Below are 22,662 nucleotides of genomic sequence, written 5' to 3'. Positions count from 1 at the left end.
TAATAACATAACACACATCACGTGACTTCAAATCATTTGAACAGATTTGTTTTTAAGTCAACATGTACTGATGAGGTATTACTGATACCAAGGTATTACTTATTGTCTTAATTGTCTTAATCATGGATCATGTTTTTTTTTTGTAGAAAGCATTTCTGTTTGGGTCTCACAAACTGTGTTTTTTACCAAAATGTATCAAGTTTTCTATTGGCTGCGCTTCTTAACTTGAGCGAGTGTAACGTGGCTTTTTACAAAATGTGACAACGCCCCCTAGGACTTGTTCATGTCGCTCTTTTTAAACTTGTAGGCAGAAGTCCTCCTGCTGAAACGGGGGTTTAGCTAGCCACGAAGGAGAACGCTCCCTCACAAGATCACTCCCTCACATGAGCTTCATATGCGGTTTGCAACATCATCTCTGTTCGGCAGACAGAAACCAGTGGTGAAGTTGGGCCATTGACATCATGGGTTCCGGGATTTGCGTTCCCCATTGGTCAAATTTGGAAAATTGCACATTAATGGGGAAATTTATACGGGGAGATAGCGTGGCAGACATGTGCAGACATGTTGCAGACACGGATGAAGCACTATTCTCGTAATGGGAAATAGCCTAGCAAGCACCCTTTTTAAACTCCATGTATCCTCATCAGACATGCACCCGGTTCATAAATTGAACATAAGATCTCTGAAAGACGCATACATGATTCAATTTCCTCTGGTGATCTCGACGGTTTCAAACATGCCCGCATAAGTCAATTCCTTCACCAGGTGTCACCTCTTAAGTAGCCTTTCCATAGGTATCGTTGTGTTTCTCGTAATGCGTTTGCCGATCAATATTTCCTTTTTCTGTGATTTTTCCGGCCGCTCAGCAGAAGCGATTTGTCAGCCCCGTGCAGAGCTAGCCATGTTAGCGCCCACGCCAGCCTCTCTTTCCTCTGGGTGCACTGTCGCTTTCGCTAACCCACCTCACTAACCCCCTTGTCCGGCTCCCCTGAGTGCCAACCGCGTTAGACACACCGCTCTAAATTATTCTCCAGGCGCCATGTCTGTAAAATGTGGGAAATTATCCACAGAGACGTCTTTGATTCACAGCTGCTGCTGCTGCTGCTGCCGCCGCCTCCTCCTCCACTGCTCCAAAATCCTTGCGGTCTGAATGAAAAAGACGGCCTTGACCAATAGGGGCAGGGCGGGCCATGCAGCCATCCTAGGTCATGTGAATAAATAGACGTGTGGCGTTTGACGGCGGCCAGATGCTGTCTCTTGGCTGTGGAAAAGAAGGAAAACAAAGATGGCTCTGGCAACAGAAGGTCTATCGCCGTAGACAGGGGAAAATCTCAGGGTCGTGTATTACATTGACCTCCAAGATGGCAGAGACGGGGGGCTATCTGTCTAACTCAAAGACACACTGTGCTGGTTCACACCCTGACACACGCACACACACACACACACACACACACACACACTCATATACATACACAGACACACATAGACACAGGCACACACACACAAACACAAACACACACACACACACACACACACACATACAGGTTGATGTTCACAAATTGACATGTATAGACAAACAAATAGATCAACACATGCACAAATCGCACGACCACACAGACATTAAATGGAGACTCGACTGTAAGCAATGTTCAGTTATTTGCCACAGGAAGGCCCTGCAGTTGTATGTGTTCATTTACATTTTGTCATTTAGCAGATGCTTAAGCTCAATTTTATCTAGACTTTCAACTCGGCTGTTATATTTATTGAGATTTGTGCTCTGGTGCATACTGTTTAAAATTGTTACTGTCAGGGTTGGACATCTGTTTGCATGTATGCATGTATTCACACACATGAGAATGGGGTGAAAGCTGCAATACTGAGTCAAAGAAAATACTTTCAATGTTAACAGTGGTTAACTGTATTTAATTAGCTCCCTAGCATCACTCAGCTGACAGCGAAAACACACAAATTACATTATGACTATTGTAACCCAGTAACAAAGGTATGTATTATGTTGAGAAAATATATTCAGTCAAATGGGGACGTTGTGTGAAAGTCAGCGAGTTTCTGTGGAGATCTGAGGGGGTCTGGAAAGTTCAACAAAAGTCTAATAATTTGGCGGTGAATGATTTAGACCTTTTGAAATATCCAGTGAGCCCAGAGAAAGTAGCCTGCGTTTGAAAGAGCTGTTGGAGTATCAATCCGCAATATAATTACCTTTTCTTCTTGCAATTACTCTCCCTACTTATATAATATTTTCTTTTTGGAAAACAAAAGACTTTCCATCTCGATATCCCGACTCACAAAGCACCTGGGCTCACTCTGCGAAGTGTACTTAATCCCAAAACAAATTAATCTCGGGCTGCTTGTATACATAATCAATACAATGCAACCACGGTCTAATCTACACCGCCGATGTATCTGTTGTTTTCCCCAAATCGGCTTGAGTACTATGCAAACGCATACATACGAGCTAATGATGAGAAACGTATTGTTATTAAAGGATGATGCATGTGGGGGTCAATCGGCCACAGTAGCTATACAGATACGCTAATAACATACTGTTTGTTTAATGTGAGCCCAATAACCCTGAATCAGCCGCATGACAGTTCTTGTTTACCAGCTAGAGTTAATACCCTGGGTGCAAGGGCAGTGATGTACGCCTGTACTGTAATCCAGCCCTAAGTGCAGTGTAGCTAGTCGTACAATAACATACATGCATTTAATGACCATCAGTGAGTGACCCCTGCCCCCTCATTCCAGCCCCTCTCTCCCTTCTCATCCCCCCTGATATGTATTTTAGAGTGGGCGAGAGAGAGAGAGAGAGAGAGAGAGGGGGGGGAGGGGGGGGGACACAGATTAATGCACACGGTGTGAGAGAGAGAGAGAGAGACACACACGCACACAGACCCACACTGAGAGTGAGAGACGAGAGAGAGATCAGGTCAGATAATGAGAGAGAGAGAGAGAGAGAGAGAGCAGAGAACCGTGTGATTGTACATCTGGAAGATTCATCACCTAATGCTTAATTAATGTGATGCAAATGAGGGTGAGGAGGTTGGCATGTATATATATAGTATGTGTGAGCGAGGTGCACCAGCTTAATGGCGCCCTGTGTTCTGTGTTTCCCACTAATGCAGAATACAGAAGCCACACTGTCTTTGTAATCGGCAGGATCTCACCACTGCTGCGCCGCCGCTCTGTATTTCATGCTGCATCCCACGGCCCGCGGACGTTATGTCGGCTTTATGTGAGGTCTCCGGTTTCCCTCGACCCTTTATAGGGACCTCTGCTCGCACCACAGCACAGTAAACAGTGTTGTGTGAGTGGAATTGTCGCTCGTTATCCCGTCAACGTCGAACCCTCCTCCCGTGGTCTGTAAGCGCACTCTGATTAACCATGAATATACTTTTCCCCTCCTTTCCTGTATTTATTTTTGAATTCTCTTTTCCAGCCCAAAGTATCTTTTCAGGTTTTTCCGCCAACTCTGTCCGTAGCCTTATTCCCCATCATGTATTTACTGATTACATAACGCGCACCTTGCGGTAATTCAAAGCGCTCCTATTCATTATAAGATAATGAGTGAACTCATCTACGCGCAATCTCCTCAAAGAGCCCGAGGCTAATCCGACGTGACATTTGTCCTCCGGGCGCGGTGGGTAGATAGCGTGGCTCTGGAGGGGCCCCCCCGCTGCCCCCCCCCTCCGTCAGCCATTCCTCGTACTCCTACGTGTTGACACTGTTACAGCCATCGGGTCGTAAATACCTGCAGAATAGCGCCGTATCCAACGCAGCCAGGCGGACGGAGGAAGTGGCCGTTACTGGAGCGTCACAGGGGGGAAACATGCAACACCTGCCTATTAATTAACGGCAGACTCTAATGAAGCTATTCCCGGAGGCCGATTACCGGGAGTCAAATTAACGCCACGCATTTCGAAATACCTGGGAGCGCATCCTACACGCACAGCAGCCTCCCTAACAACACACAGCCGCCGCGGCTGTCCTGAGGCGAGATGGCCCCGGTGAATCATCCGCTAAACAGGAGGGCACAGGACAAAAGAAGGAAATATCAGGACAACACTGTATGTATTAGACTGGTTGTGTTATAAATAGCAGGAGCTGGGTTGTCAAGCGTCAAAAGGTTCTGGGTTTAATCCCCACTGTCTGCGGTCTAGCTGTAGGGTGTCTTTGAGCAACCCACCTCCCTGCTCGTTAGGGACCTGTATCTGGATTCACTGGAAAACACTGCTGAGTGAGCTTATAATGAAATACAAAAGATTGCACTCATATACTGCATTTGTCAATGAAAATTCGGGCCCATCATTGTGTGGTTCGATAGGCCTTGTGTATGCTGGTTTTGTGTATGCTTGTGCAGCTCATTGGGTATTCTATAGCTAGCCCTGCCTTTAAGCTTACTTTAATGTCTCTAATCCCGCCACACCCGACTGTCATTAACGACTGCTTTAATGTCTGTTTGTAAACCGTTCTTCCAAAAGCTTATTTAAAGCTAGTAAACAAACCAGCTCACTGTCCCTCTCGCACAAAACATGTAAATCTCTCTCTCCCTCTCTCTATCTGTCTCTCTCCCCCTCTCTCGCTCTCTCTTTTGCTTGATCTCGCTTTTTTCCCTGGCTTCTTTCCCTCTCTCTTGCAGTGTGAATTGTTTTTACTGCATAAACTAAATGTCTTTATCCCTCTAAAATAAGAATGAGGTCAATGTGAAGGAAAACATATTATATAAAATACGATTGCTTGATTATTATTATTCCTTAAAATTGGATTGAGATAAGATAAGAGAGAAGTTTTGGGAAATCCTTCATGGCACAGTATACTTTTACATTTTCACAGTATTTTCAACAGTATGTTTGTATATTAGCCTTCATCACTCTGGTGTTCTACAGCTTCAGTTTTATAGAATTGCGGCCAGTGCAAAAATATCTGTAGCCTATTATGCTACGTGACACTCGTGAATTCTGGATAACTAAATCAATGATGAAAGTGATGCTGCGCACACAACATTAATGATGAAACAATGCATTCTGCCTCCACAGCCCAACCGTAGCTCCATTACAAATTATTGATTTAAAGATTTAAAGACACATGCACCAACAACCTAGAAACAATGAACCACGCCCATACCTCCTTGGATGCAGCCCAAATGAGTTGCCATATGTATAATGTGTCCTCCTCCTCCTCCATCCCTTTCTCCTCTGCAGCTGGAACCACGTATATCTTTGGTAAAGGAGGCGCCCTCATCACCTACACCTGGGCACCCAACGAGCGACCCAGCACGCGCGCCGACCGCCTGGCCGTGGGCTTCAGCACGCTGCAGAAGGACGCCATCTTGGTCCGCGTGGAAAGCACCCACGGGCTCGGAGACTTCCTCCAGCTTCATATAGTAAGACTCTTCTAGAACCTTCTTAAGACACTTCCTCTCAGCTTCATAGAGTAAGACTCTTCTAGAACCTTCTTAAGACACTTCCTCTCAGCTTCATAGAGTAAGACTCTTCTAGAACCGTCTAAAGACACATTTCCTCTCACTTTCATAGAGTGAGACTCTTTTAGAACCTTCTTAAGACAATCCCTCCAGCTTCATACAGTTAAGCCTCTTCTAGAACCATCTTAAGACACATCCTCTCAGCTTCATATAGTAAGCCTCTTCTAGAACCTTCTAAAAAGATCAGCTTCCCATCATACAATTTTTTTTCTTTCTTCTTATTTTTCTGCAACATGCGTATGAACGGTACTCTATCATTAGAAAACTGACGAATGGGATGGTTCCCCTTATATAACATTGTTAAATAACTCATATTTTACAATTTTTATTTATTTTTGACTATCTAAAAGGGAAATGACCCCAAAAAAAGTCTTGAAACAAATTACCGCATTTTCTGATGTTGATACACATACAAGTTATAGGCCTAGGCCTGGGTTCACACTATTACAAGTACTAGACCTTATACTAGTACTACTCTTACCCCCATAACTACTTCTACTTTGACCAATACCACTAGCGATTATATTATTACGATGAATAACGAGTGAGAATGAGGGAAAACCAGTCTGCCTTCATTTTATTAATTTACACATCAGCAGCATATAGTGCTGTCCTCTCAAACTATCTCCAGTAAACACAGCTAAATAAGCCCCACAGCCGCCACAGACAACATGATTAGCTAATCAACAGCATTTCAGCTTTGAGTTCACAGAGTCAAAAGAAAAAAAAAGAACAAACAGCCGCCTGCCTCCATTGTTGTAAAATATAAAGGACAGCTTACAAGTAAATAGACTTGCGTTGCGCTCTGGTGATAATCCTGGAGAGAAACAAGCTTGTGGTGGTACCAGGGGTCGATTCCTCCACAGCTGCCTCCTCCACCCCGCCTCTCCTCTGGGGAAATCAGCCTCTCAACTGGCGTGCGTTGCCCCGGGACAGATGTGTGCCGCGCGGTGAGGACCAGAAGGGATGTCTGTCAAATGGCTGTGACTGCTGTAATAATTAAAACAACATCTGTTTGTAAAACAGTGATGGTACCAACTGGCGAGCGGCGAGGAGGTATAAGGCTCCGGGCTGTTTCTGTTGGCTTTCAATTAGAGTGGAATTGGTATTGGAAATTCTGATTGGTTTAATTGTAATATGGAAATGTAATTTTGAATTACAGTTCAATCTAGAATACAAATTAGAATATGGAATTCAAATTTTCAATCACAGTTCGAATTGCATTATAGAAATAACAAATATGGAAATTAAGGTTAAAACCGTGTTGCATTGTAAGATGATGGTTGCGTTTGTCTCCAAATTAAGAAAACAAAACAAATAAAACCATATTTCAAATAGATAGCAATAAAAACAATACAATAGTTGTCTCTGCCCTCTTCTCAATGTTGTGAAATGGTCAAGTTGTTGTGTGGAGTAATTTGAAAGCTGGTGGGGAAGGGGGCTGAGGGTGATTGAGTGAGCTTCAGGGTATTGACGTGGTGACCTTTCCATAAGGTATGAGGGCTTCATCATCATTAAACTGCATCATTATTAAAGACAGAGCCTTTCTGTCCTTTTCAAACTGTGTGTCTCGTGTGAAAAACGCCACACCACTCATGCCAACCCCTTATCCATAATGATGGAAAGTTCACACCGGTACAAATGTCAATAGGAGCGAATGCCAACAGAACACACGCATTACCAATTACCAATATAATATAACAGCGACCAATAGAAACCAACCATGAGCCGTACACTGAGAATAAGACCCCATCAAATATGGGAAGTATTTAATTAAATATATGGGGAATTATGATGTTGTGCTAAAACTAAACAACAAAGAGAAATATAAAAATACTATAAAAAATACTATAGAAATACGAAAATAGAAACAGGCCGAAAGAAATCTAGAAAATATATACAGATCTATAAACACTGTCATATAAATGCAAGTGTAAACATCAGGTGGACATTATTGACGGGAATACCAAGTCAAATAGAAAGAATACAACATCAATATTCATCTCCAAAGTTCCTGTTTCAGTCCAATCACAGCGGACCTATATAATTATAATTACACACACCTGTCATTGGGTACGGTGCTTCTTCAAAGGTTGAACCTGTCAGAACCAAACTCCCTTGTTCCTGGTAATTTGGGTGAATCAGCCTCCGTCCCTGCCCACATCAATCTGTGAGATAGTCTGCCCCAATTCACTGTGGTGAGACCACTGTTGCCCCACATATCGGCGTTCAGTAGAGAGCAGCTCAGAGTTTGTAGTCAGAGAGGCTGACTAGAAACATTCAGTAGTTTCTAGTTTTCAGATTCTGCTCAATCTTTCAGGAACACCCCGAGGACGTGGAAGTTATTAAAGCTGCCAAAACGAGCATGGTTGATTGTTCTTAAAAGACAGCATATCTGCTGTTGTTGGTTGTCACAAACATATGACTTTTCTGAGCTCATACTTGTGTACTCCAAAATCAACATATTCTAATTGTCTTACAATTCTGTGAGAGCTCAATTAGGAAGGTTTTTATGCTCCACTGTGGGTGGGTGTGTATGTCGCTAATTAATTAATTAATCCACAATGATATGTGTTGGTTTGAATGCAATATGCCATATGTGCAGTGTGTTCATCATAGGCCTGTGACGGAAAAACAAAACAGAAAGAAATTAACGAATACACATAAAACCATAAAAGAGTGATAGAACAGACAGGAATCAGAGGACATCCAGGCTCGTAGCTCCAGAGCGATGGCGTCCAAACGTTTCAAACCCTGCCATCTGATAGCCTCCCCTGTAAACCAGCCCCCGTAAAACCCAGAACACCTGCCACCGGATAAAACAATACGACCCTTCATTAAGGGTTCGCCGCCGCTCAATAGAGAACCGTCAGGTTAACAGGCAACATCTGCTGGCCGGAGCCCGGTACTGACAGACTAGTCTAATGGAAGAGTACCGCAACAGCAACAACCGCTGTGCATCACCATCCACCCCCACTGATCCCCCCCCCATCCCCCCTGTTGTGAGCCTTCATGTAATTCAAATGATTAGCGTTAGCAATTTGGGGGTTTGGCTGTTGTTTGTGCTGAATCTCTGTTCCACAATGGACGGAGATGCATGTTCATGTAGCAAGGCGGATCCCGGCTGTGTTTGGCAGGGTGTGTATAAATGGGTCAGCCATATAAAATCAGATTAGCATGACGAGGAAGACGAGGAGGAGGAAGGAGGATTATGCTGAATCTCCAAAATTCAGCAGCAGGAGTCTGTTGTTCCCGTGGAGAACACGTATACACACACACACACGCACACACACACACACACACACACACACACACACACACACACTCTAACTAATAATATCTCCAAAAAGTAAACTCATTCTAAAGGATGAATGTGATGCATGCCTGGTAAAGGCACTCAGGTGTGTGTGTGTGTGTGTGTGTGTGTGTGTGTGTGTGTGTGTGTGTGTGTCTGTGTGTGTGCGTGTGTCTGCGTGCATGTGCATGTGCATGTGCATGTGTGCATGCGTGCTTTGTCTGTGTGTAGGCAGGGGGGCAGGTATATATTTTCTAAATGCGAGCATACAGGAAGGCCTGCTGCGGCAGTAATGGAGTGCGGCGGCGGAGGCCCTCTGTAGTCCTAATGAAGGCTTCTGTATTCATGCTCTGCAGTGGTAAACACAGGTGCACAACGGCACCACAAAGCACTGCCCGCCAGGCCTCTCTCGCCCCCCTTACAAGACCAGGAGGAAAACACTGCAGGACTCTGGGCTTCAGATGTAAATGTATGCACGTGTAGTGTATATTCACTGCTCATTGTCAGCGCTCGGCACTTTCCGCAATGTACCGACTGTATTGTCTCACCATCTTCTTCTAATTCAACTTCTTGCTAATTCTGCGTGTATGTCGTATCGTATATTAAAGTTGCGCACTTTGTTGTAGCGTGGTGCAGCGTAGACCCGACTTGTTTGTCGAGGGGTAAAGCGGCCCTTTGAGCGGACTTAAAGAGACAGCCGGAGATACGTGGAGAGAGATTTAAGACAAAGATGAGAAGATACGGATGGAAAGGAGAGCGCCAAGTTAACTCAGACACTAAAAATAACGGCACCACGGGAATCAAAGGCTCTCTGAGCAGGAGGAGAAAGTGCCGCTTTGAAAGCTGGGGGGACGGGGGGGGGGGGGGGGGGGGGGGCGGGAGGGGGGGGGGGCGGGGAGGTATATGAATCCAGATGTAATACATTAGTCATTAGATAGAGGTCAGCAAAATGAGAGCAGTTCTTTATTCAAACGGATATCAGACTGGAAGGGATGTCTGGGCGGTTACGGTCTCCTGGCTCAGTGCGAGCTGGCCCGCCGCTCCCCCCAGGGACTAGCACTCGCCACGCTTCGCTGGGAGAATACATTTGTGTCTTATGATATATCGCTGAAAGAAAATAAACTGCGGCGACGTGAATGAGTGTGGTGAAAAGGTTATTTGTAAAGACAGCTGAGGAAGAAAAAAAAAAACATCCGTGGATATTCAGAGCGTGTCTTCCCGTAGTTAACGTGAAGTGTGCTTCCAAAGGGGATCAAGGAAATGAAGGGCGGGGACAAGCGCTAAGAGGGATTGTGATTGGATCACCGGGGGTCCAATTAGGCCAATTTATTGGGTTGTAGTCGGTGGTCACCCTTGCCTCCTGCTATGAGTCAAATTGGATCAGGGCTCTGACTTAATTCATTAAAAACAGAAGTTAATGAATTGGTAGGCTCTGTTTTCAGCCTAAAGGAGTTTGAATAGATGATTAGCTAGTGTCAGCAGTACGGTAGTCAAAGCCTCTACTGTCGAATAAATCTAATCAAATCACTGATATGTTCTCAAAAGTTTATTCGCAGTTTATTCCACACGTTTATTCCCGTTTTCCGTGAATAATCCATCCCGTGAACCAAACACACACTGTCTGTCAAGGAAAAGCGAAGCCATTGCTTTCTTACACCTACCTTGCACACGCTGTGAGTGGGCTTCAGGGGACAGATCGGAGAGAAAGGTTTTACGCAGCCTGCTGTCACAATTACAGCGACGCAGAGGGAGAAATATGTTTTTCTTCCATTTAAACGCCAGCCACTGTGAGTGAGTGGCGTACGAGTGTAAACAGGAGAATGCAGGCAGCCAATCACATCGCGCGTCTCACCGGAGAGATTGTGCTGTGAAGGTCAATTACCCTTTCAGTGGCTCGACTTGTTAGCATGCGGCTTACCTTTCCAGCAGGGTTCTAAGAGCACCAGTAGGGACCTTTATTTCACATTAGCATAGGCTTAGATTTCGGGGGGGGGGACACAGGGGACCTGTCCCCCCCCCCCCCAATATTTAGAAAAGGTATAATTGTCCCCCCCAAAAAAAATCTATTTATTTTTTTAAAAGGTCGAAAAAATAGGTAATGAAAACATTTCGGGGGGCTCAAAACATTTATACATCCTTCTGCTTGTAAATATGTTTCCCAATAATTTCAGACACCCCTATAGTGGACCATACCATCTTAACTCTGCTGCAAAGTCACACGCACGTGCGCAGGCACGTTACTCCCGCTTACGCTTGGTCGATGGATCAGGTCCGGTCAGGTTAGGAGTCGTGGTCTTTATACAGGCTATGGTTGCGGGCGCAGACAGTGGCAAGAGCAACAGATTGGTGGCTGCATCAGTGTCCCATTAACTGTATAGAGGTGACACCACAAAGTGCACAAGTTAATGCCTGACGAGGTGTCCGACTGTCAGTAATGAATGGACGACGTGGAGGCGAGAACTGTCACTAAGTAAATTCACTATACATAGTAAAGAAATTTCCACCATAAATTAATTCAGAAAATGCACTAATTGTTGAATAAAAATGCACCAGAATGCAGGAAATGGAGTGTTTGACGCTCAAAATTCTCTGGGGGGGAACCCCTAGCCCCCCCACTGAAAATTTCCCCCCCCCCCCCCCCAATGTTTAATCCAAACCTACGCCCTTGCACATTAGATAACAACAAACAAACTAATTGAACTAATATTGATAAGTATAAAATAAGGATAATGATCATTATGATAGATTATTACACAGCTCTTTTCAATGCTGTGGAATGCTCTGTTCACTTGCATGGGCCTTCCTGACTTCCAGCAGTCAATTCTTTTTCAAAAATCACTGTTGCTAAGCATATAATGACCGCTGTCAAGGAAAGTCCCGTCTTTCGTTTCACTCCGCAAGTAGTCCGGTAACTTATCAACCCCAGCGTATTCGGTTGCTAAGCGACGTCAACGTCTTTGGCGGACTATTTCTCTGCTGATCAACACTACGAATGCTGGTATCAAATAAATAGTTATTTTTTTGTTTTGGCAAGTAGCCGTGTAATAAGTGGGATAATGTATAGAACATTGACGGTCATTATTGGGAAATAAGCCCCTTCAGGGCGAAGCAAGACACCTCCGCTTCGCGTCGGTGTCCGGTTTGCCCTGTCGGGGCTTATTTTCCAATAATGACCGGCGTTCTATACATTATCCCTTACATAACGATGACGACAATAACAATGAGGACCACTCGTCCTTGGTACATTGATAGCATTCCCTGAGATCCGGATGATAACCTTGGGCCGTTCCACTGCATATCGCACACGCGAAACACAACTCACACGTTCGCCGGGCCCTCACCCGAACACACTGCACCGTGCCCTGGTTCCCGTGGTGCGTGTGTATAATTAGCTCTCCTACCGCCCTCCACCCTACCATTGTGTGCCATCGTGGTCGCCATTGTGCCAACGCCTGGCAGAGACTTGTGTGTGTGTGTGTGTGTGTGTGGAGGCACCGCGGTGTCTGCACGAACCACGAGCCATGAGCGCCTTGGCCAGCCACTGGAAGTGACCTCTGAAAGGAAGACGACCGGCAGGAGGGGAAAATGTCTGACGTCCCCAAAAGAGAAGCAGCAGGATGGTGTCACGGCGCATCCGCCTCAACCCCACCTGAGCGGGGCCGGGGCAGGGAGAAAGGGTGCAGCCCCTCCTTGGAGACAGCTTAACATCATGCTTGTGTCACCAAGGATATGTGTTTGTGGTTCTCACACACACACACACACATCCTCTCTCTGCTGTTAGCGCTGCCGTCCTGTAGCAGCAGGTGCCCCCCCCCCCCCCCCCTCCACTCCTTTGTCCTAGCCCATAGCAGTCGATACAGAGGGGGTCAGTTAGTGTAGTGGTGCTGTCAGTGTGGAGGCCGCCTCACGGCCCCCCCTCACTCTCCACACCTGCTGCTGGATGTCTTCCGTGGTGGACTGCAAGACGCTGTCGATTAAATGATGATTAAATGGCAGAACTTCACATTGTCGAGTTCACATTGTTCACGTCGTGAAGTTCTCCTTAACGACCGCCTGTTGTTTTTCTTCTTTGAACCGTGTCGCATCTTTTAATTTTGCTTAGACAACTTTATTGTCCGTTAACGACGAAACAGAGGAATTTATTTGACAGACGGGCTCAAATTAAAATAACATAACAGCGTACAATTTACGAGCGGTTAAGACACAAAGTGCAACATGAAGAGTGGCTTATTGAGTGTTGTTGTCAGTGGGAATAAAGGGAACTCTTACTGTTTATTTGGAGTGTTTGAAATCATGGGTTTGATTGTGCAATGAAAAATGTGAAAATGAAAGTGTCACTTTATTTCTAACTAAAATATGAGTTCCCCTAGCCTGCCTATGGTCCCCTAGTAGCTAGGAATGGCGTTGGGTGTAAAACGAGCACTAGATATCCTGCTCTGCCTTTGAAAAAACAAGGCTCATACGCACTGATTTGTCGTCATAGGTCGGAAATGTTACCTCCCCTTTCTCTGCTTTGCCCGCCCAGAGAATTTGGCCAGCCAATGAGACAATGAGCTACGACCGTGCGAGTGCCACGTGTGTGTGTGTGTGTGTGTGTGTGTGTGGTTCAATACACACACTGTAACGCAAGTGTTGTACACTTCTTTGTTATTTGGATAACCGTCCTGCTGTTGGTGTTATGGCACGTAACACGCAACACAATAAGGCAAGCTTGCATTTGGTGAAAAGACTAGACTGCGTCGGGTTCTCTGACGTCTCTGGTATTTCCACGAGACTCGTAGTGGGGGTTGTCTCAGCCATGGTTGAGAAGGAATTGGGGGAAAGGAACTTTGGCTTTGAATCCCTGAAGTACATGAACCGCGACATGGAGGAGAAAGGGATTGTTGCCTGCGATTGTCTTCCGTCGGAGCCCCGCTGCCCGCTGCCCTCTGCCCTCTGCGCTGAGGCACCACCACCGGGGCTCCAGCGGGAGACAACCACAGGCAACAATCCCTTTCTCCTCCATGTCGTGGTTCAGTCTACTTCAGATTGATGTGGAAGTGGAAGAACCAGAGACGTCAAAGAACCCGACCCAGTCGTTTGAGATTCATAATATCGTCTGGAGGCGCACACAGATTTTGGCTGTGATAGATAGATAGATAGATAGATAACTTTATTTATCCCCGGGGGGAAATTAGGTCATCGTAGCAGCGGTACAATACAATCCGAATACAAAAATACAATCACGAGGTAAGGGCAAATATTGATATTAAAAACAGTACAATACACAATATGCAAACACAATACACTGTATACACAATAAGATGCTTAGCAGTTCCAGGATAATATTAAATAATATTAAATACTGATAAGGTGCAGAGATAAGGAGAGATAAGGTGCAGGTAATATATATTATATGATATAGATATCTATGTATAATATAATATCTTTATTTATGTATATAATGATATTATTTAGATATAGAGCTCCAGGACTCCCGCTGGGGCACCCGGAGTGTTCTAGAATATTTATAGAACACGGCCAAAAGCTGTGTGCGCCTCGCCATTGCTCAGGGCCACATCCTCACCCTCCACCTGGACCCTCCTCTAAAAAACGGCACATTTGTGGAGAGCTCATTGTGGGACTGGCTCGTAGTGGCTGTAATTCTGCACCAAGGCTGAATTTCTTAAACGTCTTCAAGTACTGTATTAGGGGCCCACTAACAGCTATATAAAAGCATTCAGCAGCAAGTAGCATGCCATGGGATCTTTGAACTCAGGAAGCATCTTAAAATCCTTTTAAACGTGAGTGTTCAGAAGTGCTTTCCAAACACAGTTGGTTGTTATTAATTGTCATTTCTGGGCTATGCAGGACCAGGGGAAGATCGGCGTTATCTTCAACGTGGGCACGGACGACATCACCATCGACGAGCCCGCGGTCGTCGTTAACGACGGCAAGTACCACGTGGTGCGCTTTACCCGTAGCGGTGGCAACGCCACCCTCCAGGTGGACAACCAGCCCGTCATCGAGCGCTACCCGCCAGGTAAGAGAGAGAGAGAGCGAGAGAGAGAGTCTTATTCAACAGCAATCACACAGTCTGGTGCATCTGGTTTCCTTTGAGCAGGAAACAAATGTCAAACGATACAGTTGAACAATACCGGGGAATATAGGTCAACGCATTGTCAGACGAAATTCAAGCAGAGAAAGAAAGTAGTTGGCAGCATTCATTTTGTGACAGAGTTGCAAGCCCGTGAGTTTCTTTTGTTCTCTCCTCTAAGCACCACCCAGTCACCGCTGTTTTCGACGGCGTTTACAGTTTTTTTTAACACAATCTCTATAGGCGAGGAGATTCGGTGGGCGCCGAGGCACGCGGCTGCCAGTGTCAAACAGAGACGGTAGAATGCGGCGACGGTAGAGAACATGATCTTGGGGGACACTGTCGGAGAGAATAGGGACTTGAAGGTCAATGCGGGCACATTGCTCCGGTACATTATGGTTTCCTGCAGAGTGGGCTTTTCAGCCGGCCCTGCTCTGAGTGAGCCTGAAAAGCCTGTTGTGAGGCGACTGACAAACCAAGGCCGCACGGTGATAACATTTGCTACTTTGTTCCTAAAGGAGCCGCTGTGCGTTGTAAAGGTGAAAAGGTTTATTATTTGTTAACCTGATCCGGCATAAACAGACTGAAGTACACATTATTTGACCTTTCCCTGAGCCAAAGAAACCATTCTATACCCAATATCAACCATTCCGTTATCACATAGCAACCATTCTGTGAGACCATAGAAACCATTGTGTCACCCCATGGCAACGTTTGGTGACCCTGTAGAGGCCAATGGCGTGTATGTACCCCATCTTCACCATCGTGTGCCACATAGATACTGTTCTACCTCATAGCAACATGATTTATTTATATTGTTATATCTATGCTTTTGCTATTATAAGCAATATGTGAGTGCAGACTACACACCAGCTAAATCTTGTATTTGTAACTCTTTTTTCCGTCTATATCTTGACATACCAATGCAAGGATGGAACTCTCTCTATCGTAACAATGTATACCGTTTGCAAATGTTTGTGATTGTTGATGTCCTGTTATACATCGAAATTAATGTATTTAATCTGTTGCTGGTGATGATTTTCATGACTTTTCATTAAGACTAAAACACTGCTAAAATACGAAAAAGCTAAATAGATACTAACTAGTGTAGTAACTTATAAAAAAAAACAGCCTAAATATTCGCCTAACTAGTTTAACCATGGTTAAAATGTTACGTTCCACTAACTAGATGCAATTACGTATAATCTACAAGTATGTTTTAACCCGTATTTATGGGGGGGTTAAAATGGACAACTTGTATAAACCTGTTATGGATAACGTTGTTTGCTAACCTTGTGATGTTTACACCTGCAGACTTTAACCTTTAATCTGTCTCTCCAAATTCTTCCAAGGAAACTTTGATAATGAGCGACTGGCTATTGCTAGGCAAAGAATCCCATACCGACTCGGTCGGGTAGTTGACGAGTGGCTACTCGATAAAGGTAAAAGAAGAGAAAAAGAAAACAAATATCCTAAATAAACAGAATGAATTAATCCTTTAATTAATCGCCTAATTAACCTGTTCCCTCTGAGAGATGCAGTGCCAAAAGAAAAGGAGGATGACATGATATATAGATCACGGTTCAATATGGCTTATTTGGGCTATTATTGGCAATTCAGATTGGGTATTTTAATGTTAATCTTATTTTAAATTGAGTAACGCTCTTCTATCAGTGAGTCAGCAAAAGACAATCTGTTGGGATGTTTAAGATCTGTCCCTTTTGTCCTCCTTCTGTCTTTTGGTACACTGCACCTTGTCTTATACTAATGGCTAGCTCTAACTTACAGATAGACACAATTGATCTAAACCCACATAACCTTCGACTAACCCTCCTACCCCTGTCCCATGTCTAATTATTGTTTGTAATTAGTTTCTGCTTCTAATTATGTACCCTAACATTTCCGTAAAAGGCTGGCTAACACTGCTCTGCAAAGTAGCCTTATTTTAAATTCGGTTTTAAACACACCATTCTCCAAACCCCTTAACACAAGCTCCTATCATTCTCCTGATCTCCTGATACATGACTTACAGTACGTAGGAGGCTTTTTCTGCTGCATGCAAACCTGTCCTTTTAAATCCACTCCCTCCCCGCCTTTCTGCAAGTGATTCCGTCTCGCACCGTCTGTTTTGGAGTTGAGATATTTCATTTGGCTGGAGAAAACATCTGTGTGTGTTTGTGGGTTTTTTTCGCTGCAGAGAAAATAGCCGTGAAGTTAAAATCACTTTCACAGCCACATCACATGTGTAAATAGGAGCCTAAATAAAGAAACCTGGAAACGCAGACTTTCTAAAACAACCAACTTTTTCCCAACTGATCCAAGCAGTGCACACATTTAACCCTCCTAACCATCTAAGTAGCATATACACTCTCAATAACCATAACTAGAAATAACCATAAACCCAGACAAGCCCCGCCGAGTGGACTCGCTTCTTTACCACTCCATGCCTACGATCAAACACAATTCCCTTCCTTCTCCGCCCACCTCCACCCCGCTCCACCTCCCCCAACCCCACTCTCCTCTCTCTCTCTCTTTCTCTTGCTCTCCCTCTCTCTCTCTCTCTGTTCTGAACACAGGGCGGCAGCTGACCATCTTCAACAGCCAGGCGGCCATCAAGATCGGGGGCAACGACAAGGGCCGCCCGTTCCAGGGCCAGATCTCGGGCCTGTACTACAACGGGCTGCAGGTGCTGAAGCTGGCGGCGGAGAGCGACCCCAGCGTGCAGGTGGAGGGCAACCTGCGGCTGGTGGGCGACTCGCTGTCGGCCGTCACCGCCGACACCACGGCCGCGACGCCGGTGGCCGTGTCCGACATGTCCACCACCATCATGGAGACCACCACCACCATGGCCACCACCACCACCCGGCGCCAGCGCTCGCCCAGCCTGCGGGAGAGCATCTCCAAGGTAGGGGCTCGGGCGGAGGTCGTGGCCGGGATGGTCGCGACCGCCGCGTTCACACCACCTCCGCCCGTCGACGCATCTCGTTGACTTTGCGCGGGGCGCTCTCGAAATGCACCGTGGGTCTGTCCGTTCCGTCGGCTCCGTTGCCTGCGTCAAAAAGTTGAGGAACTTTTCAGGCAGCAAAGGATCCGTCGGCCAATCACATCGCATTATGCAAATATACGCCTTAATGAAGTACGATAACGATAGGAGGGCGGTGGGAATTCAGGTGGTAAAGCGGTAATTACAGAAACAAACAAGGCAAGTCAAAAAGGATGTGTATATGTGAGCGTTTTTTAGTTTTCGCTCAAGGAATGCGTAGGTTAAACCTTGATGTAAGGAGAAATTATTCATAATGTTCTCTCTTTGCCCTAAAATAGGATTAGGACTGTCAAATGTTGACAATATGGTCTGAATTAAGCCCCTAAATGTTTTCAGCCAACAAGGATTTGGTGTCTTGTTCTTACTCGTATTATGCACACATTCACCTACTGAATACAAACAGCATAATTTACATTTACATTTAGGGCATTTAGCAGACGCTTTTATCCAAAGCGACTTACAATAAGTACATTTGTCGTAAGAAGTGAAACAATATATCGCCGTCTGTACAGTAAAGATGTTCATAGAACCAAGTGCAAGTACTAACAATCGCCAGGCTAACCCCATTCCCCGTATACAGCAGTGATAGCTAGCTACTGCAGATGCTACACAATTCAGTACATGCTACATAACATGCATGCACAACACAATTAATTACATGCTACACAATTAAGTACAATGAATGAATAAAACCTGCATTAAGTGTGTTCATTAAGTGCCAGGACGTACAACAAACAATAGTGCAACAGACAAATAAGGGACTGAATGGCTATGTAGAGTCTAGGTGAACTCTGAACAGGTGGGTTTTGAGTCGTTTGCGGAAGCTGGTGAGTGACTCTGCGGTCCTGACATCAGCAGGGAGCTCGTTCCACCACTGTGGTCCCAAGATAGAGAAGAGTTGTGATTTAGCTGATCGACCTTTGGTTGCTCTTAGTGATGGCAGTACCAGACGTCCAGCTGAGGTAGTTGAGTGGAGGGATCGAGCTGCGATGTGTGGTTTGACCAAGGCTTGGAGGTAGGCAGGGGCAGTTCCATCGACCGCCTTGTATGCCAGTACCATCATCTTGAATCTGATGCGGGCTACTACAGGGAGCCAGTGGAGGTGGCGGAAGAGGGGAGTCACATGAGAGACTTTAGGTAGGTTGAACACAAGGCGCGCTGCCGCGTTCTGGATACGCTGCAAAGGTTTAATAGCAGAGGCCGGGAGTCCAGCTAGGAGCGAGTTGCAGTAGTCCAGGCGGGAGATGACCAGAGCTCGGACTAGAAGCTGAGTTGCATCACCTACATACCAGTTGCATAATTTCTAACCGCAGTTGCAAAAACATGTTGCTGTAAAATCAAGTCATGAATTCAGTGTTGTGCTGACTTAAAGGTAGAGTATGTTCCATTTCCAGATTGAAACATCCATAAAATGACAAGACCTATGTTATATATTTTGCTGATGTTCTGTACTAACATTGTCCCAAACAATGAGAAATGTGTTTTTATAGTTTTAGTAGTTGTATCCACCATCAACCTTACCAACTCCACTGGTCAAATATAAATATAAGTTATAGTCTTTAAAGAAGACCAATATCTTTTGTTTGTTTTATTGGCCACTCAACCTTTAAAGTGACCTTCATTTTACATAACGTTACATATTCTCAGGTGTCCATGAGTTGGAGCTGACATATTGCAATGGATACTTTGTAAAGCATATTGATGAAAAAAAAACAATGTGTTTTTCTCTCCAAATATAGCATATAGTCTCTCACATATCCATCATAATTGTGACGTGAGATAGGACAAGATAGGATAACACTTGTTCCCTGGTTGCCGAAAAAAGAAATTCAGCTGTGACAGCACAAAGAAACCGTATCTTGTGATTGCGAATCCCGAGATAAGGTGGCTCTTCTTTAATGATTGGATGGAGATTGACGTTGTGTCTCTCTGCTCTGCAGCCCCAGAACTCAGACGACATCCTGGTGGCGTCCGCCGAGTGCCCCAGCGACGACGAGGACCTGGAGGAGTGTGAGCCTGGAACAGGTGGGTCTGGGGCCCAGGGGAACTGGTATTACACTCTACTCGTGGTTTTGTAAAGGCAAAACGGGTGCTCCATGTGAATTAACCATAGGTTTCATTCGATTTATATGCCACAGTTATGATTTTGGTGGGACTGGGCTCATGTCATATTGTGTATGAATGCATGTACATACATTTGTGTCAGATTATAGGATCTCATGTACTTTTTTTTATAAACAAAACTAGGGTTTTGTTTATATAACACAATATAACAAACAATTTTGAACCCTTTTTTCTAGTAGCCTATAGTTCCTATGGGAACTTTTGACTGATTGAGTTTACTAACAAACTAATCTAAATTGGAAGTATGAATTGCATTTGGTAAATCATTAAATTCCTTTATTTAGTAAAGGTCTCTAGACAAATCTTTCAAAACAACAATAAGAATAAATCGGAGGACATAATTTCTTAAATACGCTGGCATATTTGTTATCTTCCTCTTTCAGATCATCGTTCATTTGGCAGATGCCGTTGTTGATGTGCCATACTGTCAAACTACAACGTAGTCATTTATTTACCTTTTTCATTCTTATGCTTTTATAACAATTACTGCTACTATATCTCCCACACATTTCGTGTGTCAAACTGAACAACAATCAAAAAACATATTTACATACTGTACGTATTTTAGGATAAAATGTTGTGATGCTGTAATGAGTTTCATGCAAAATGTATGAGGCGCGTTGGGATCAGACCGGAGACGCTAAACCCAACTAAACGCTAGCATCTGCACCAGCCGTCTCCGGGAGTATGAGCATGCGGCCCTCTGATGGGGGGGGGGGGGGGGGGGGGGGCGGAGGGGGGAGCCCAGTGGTTGTTATGGGTGGAGCTCATGTCTCTAACGCCCGTCCCGTCGTTTGCTGTGCTTCCTTCCTAGGAGGTGAACTAGTGTTGCCCATAATAACGGTGGACTCCCTCGAGCCCCCCTCCATCGCCACCCGCTTCCCCGCCATCCCCCCTCCCCCCACCCTGCTGTCCCCGCTCGACACCACCAGAGAGTCCCTGATGGTGCCCCCCCACCCCTCCTCCTGCCCCCCCGACCAGGAGGACTGCGGTGACCCCGTGGAGGTGTCGGCCTTCGGCTCCGGCGAGATGACCGAGTCCGACGACGAGGACTTCTACGGCAACGCCAACAACTCCCCGCTGGTCACCGACAGGACCGTCCTGCCGCCCCCTCCCCCCGCCGCGGGCGCCGGCGAGGGCGGAGCCGGCAAGAAACCCCGCCCCCACCACCCTCCCCGTGCTCCCACCACCCACCCCGACCAGCCGCAGCACCACATCCCCGCGGGCAAAATGAACACCCGAGACCAGGTGCTTCTGCCGCCCGCGCCCCCCTCCTCCAGAAACACCCCCGGACTAACCTACCCCCCCAATTTTCCCCATGTGCCCACAGCCGCGCCGACGGGGCCGGACGACGAGAAGGGCCGGCCCGGGGCGGTGGAGGTGATCAGGGAGTCCAGCAGCACCACCGGCATGGTGGTGGGCATCGTGGCCGCGGCCGCCCTCTGCATCCTCATCCTGCTCTACGCCATGTACAAGTACCGCAACCGGGACGAGGGCTCCTACCAGGCGGAGCAGGGCCACAACTACGTCAACAGCTCCGGCCTGGAGGGCAGCGGGGGGCCCCGCAAGGACAAGGCGGACGGCACGGCCATGGGGCCCGTGGCGGCGGGGCCGGGGACCAAGGCGACCGCCAAGGGCAAGAAGAACAAGGACAAGGAGTACTACGTGTGAGGAAGAGGACGGGAAAGGAGGAGAGAAGAGACTTGGACGGACACTTAGAGGATGGATTTGACGTTTTCATATCCCCACCCACACACCCCACCCCCCCCCCCCCCCCACACCCCCACCCCCCCTTCCTGCGCCGTCAGTTTTCAGAAAAGGTCACAAATACATAGAGATTGAGGTTGAGAGCAATGGCGCGACGGTTCTGTTACGAGTTATGTTCACATTAGGACACAAAAGCGACCCGCTGAACACCTCGCTTCGTGACGTTTGTCCAAAAAAAAGAATAGGACCCGCAGAGACCCGCTCTCTGTGCTGACCTCCACTCTCTTATTCTGCCAGCGCCGTTCATCTACTGTCCTTTTGTTTCGCAAAGTAATTACCGAGTTAGAGTGAGCATCCATTTTGGCTTTGTACATAGCAGGGATACGGATACGGACTTTTCTTTTTTATACTTTCCTACGCCCTTTCCAGAGGAAAAGATGTTGTGTGTGGTTGTGCGGGGGGGAGAGCAAGCTAGTTCCTGGGTAATATTTGGTAGATTAGTGGGGAAGCCGAATCGATGCTGACCTAAGCTCCGGGAGGAAGCTGAGCCCGTACGTGGATATGGTTATTATAATAGGTTGACGCCTGGACCGGGCCTCCGCCGCAACACGGTTTGAATTTAAGTCTCCGATGGTCAGGGGTTTTCAGTTGCCAGCGCCATATCATATTTAAAGCATGATATATATCGGTTTCCTGCTGAAAATGACAGACTTAAAAAAATAGGTTCTAAAAAGCGTACTCCAATGAACTGTATATGCGGATGAGTCATAACCAAAGTCATCCATTTTATTTTCCACCACATTACAGTCAAGGTTTCCCTCATTAACCGCCGCTCCCCGTATTATCGTCCACCGCCCCCTCGGACGCGAGTGGCGGGTCTGCGCCGCAACGTGTGGATGTACATACCCGGAGTAAGACAG

General features: G+C 46.1%; 1 protein-coding gene across 1 annotated transcript in view; it reads left to right on the top strand.

Annotated features, from left to right (window-relative positions):
* The window catches only part of LOC311353902 (neurexin-2-like), a gene marked incomplete at both ends in the record, with an annotated part of 91,174 nt that extends 69,468 nt beyond the window's left edge, over window positions 1–21,706 (top strand). Inside the window, 6 exons of the mRNA XM_084473700.1 lie at window positions 5,217–5,398; window positions 14,643–14,814; window positions 16,221–16,310; window positions 17,445–17,773; window positions 19,852–19,936; window positions 20,850–21,706. Of these exons, the coding sequence (XP_084329826.1) occupies window positions 5,217–5,398; window positions 14,643–14,814; window positions 16,221–16,310; window positions 17,445–17,773; window positions 19,852–19,936; window positions 20,850–21,706 (1,715 nt within the window). The remainder of the gene's footprint in view (window positions 1–5,216; window positions 5,399–14,642; window positions 14,815–16,220; window positions 16,311–17,444; window positions 17,774–19,851; window positions 19,937–20,849) is intronic.
* Between the last annotated feature and the right edge of the window lie 956 nt (window positions 21,707–22,662).

Source organism: Micromesistius poutassou, assembly GCF_964030765.1.
Source record: "Micromesistius poutassou genome assembly, chromosome: 10".
Taxonomy (NCBI): domain Eukaryota; kingdom Metazoa; phylum Chordata; class Actinopteri; order Gadiformes; family Gadidae; genus Micromesistius; species Micromesistius poutassou.
The sequence above is the reverse complement of the archived record's forward strand: the minus strand, read 5'-3'. Positions and strand labels throughout refer to the sequence as shown.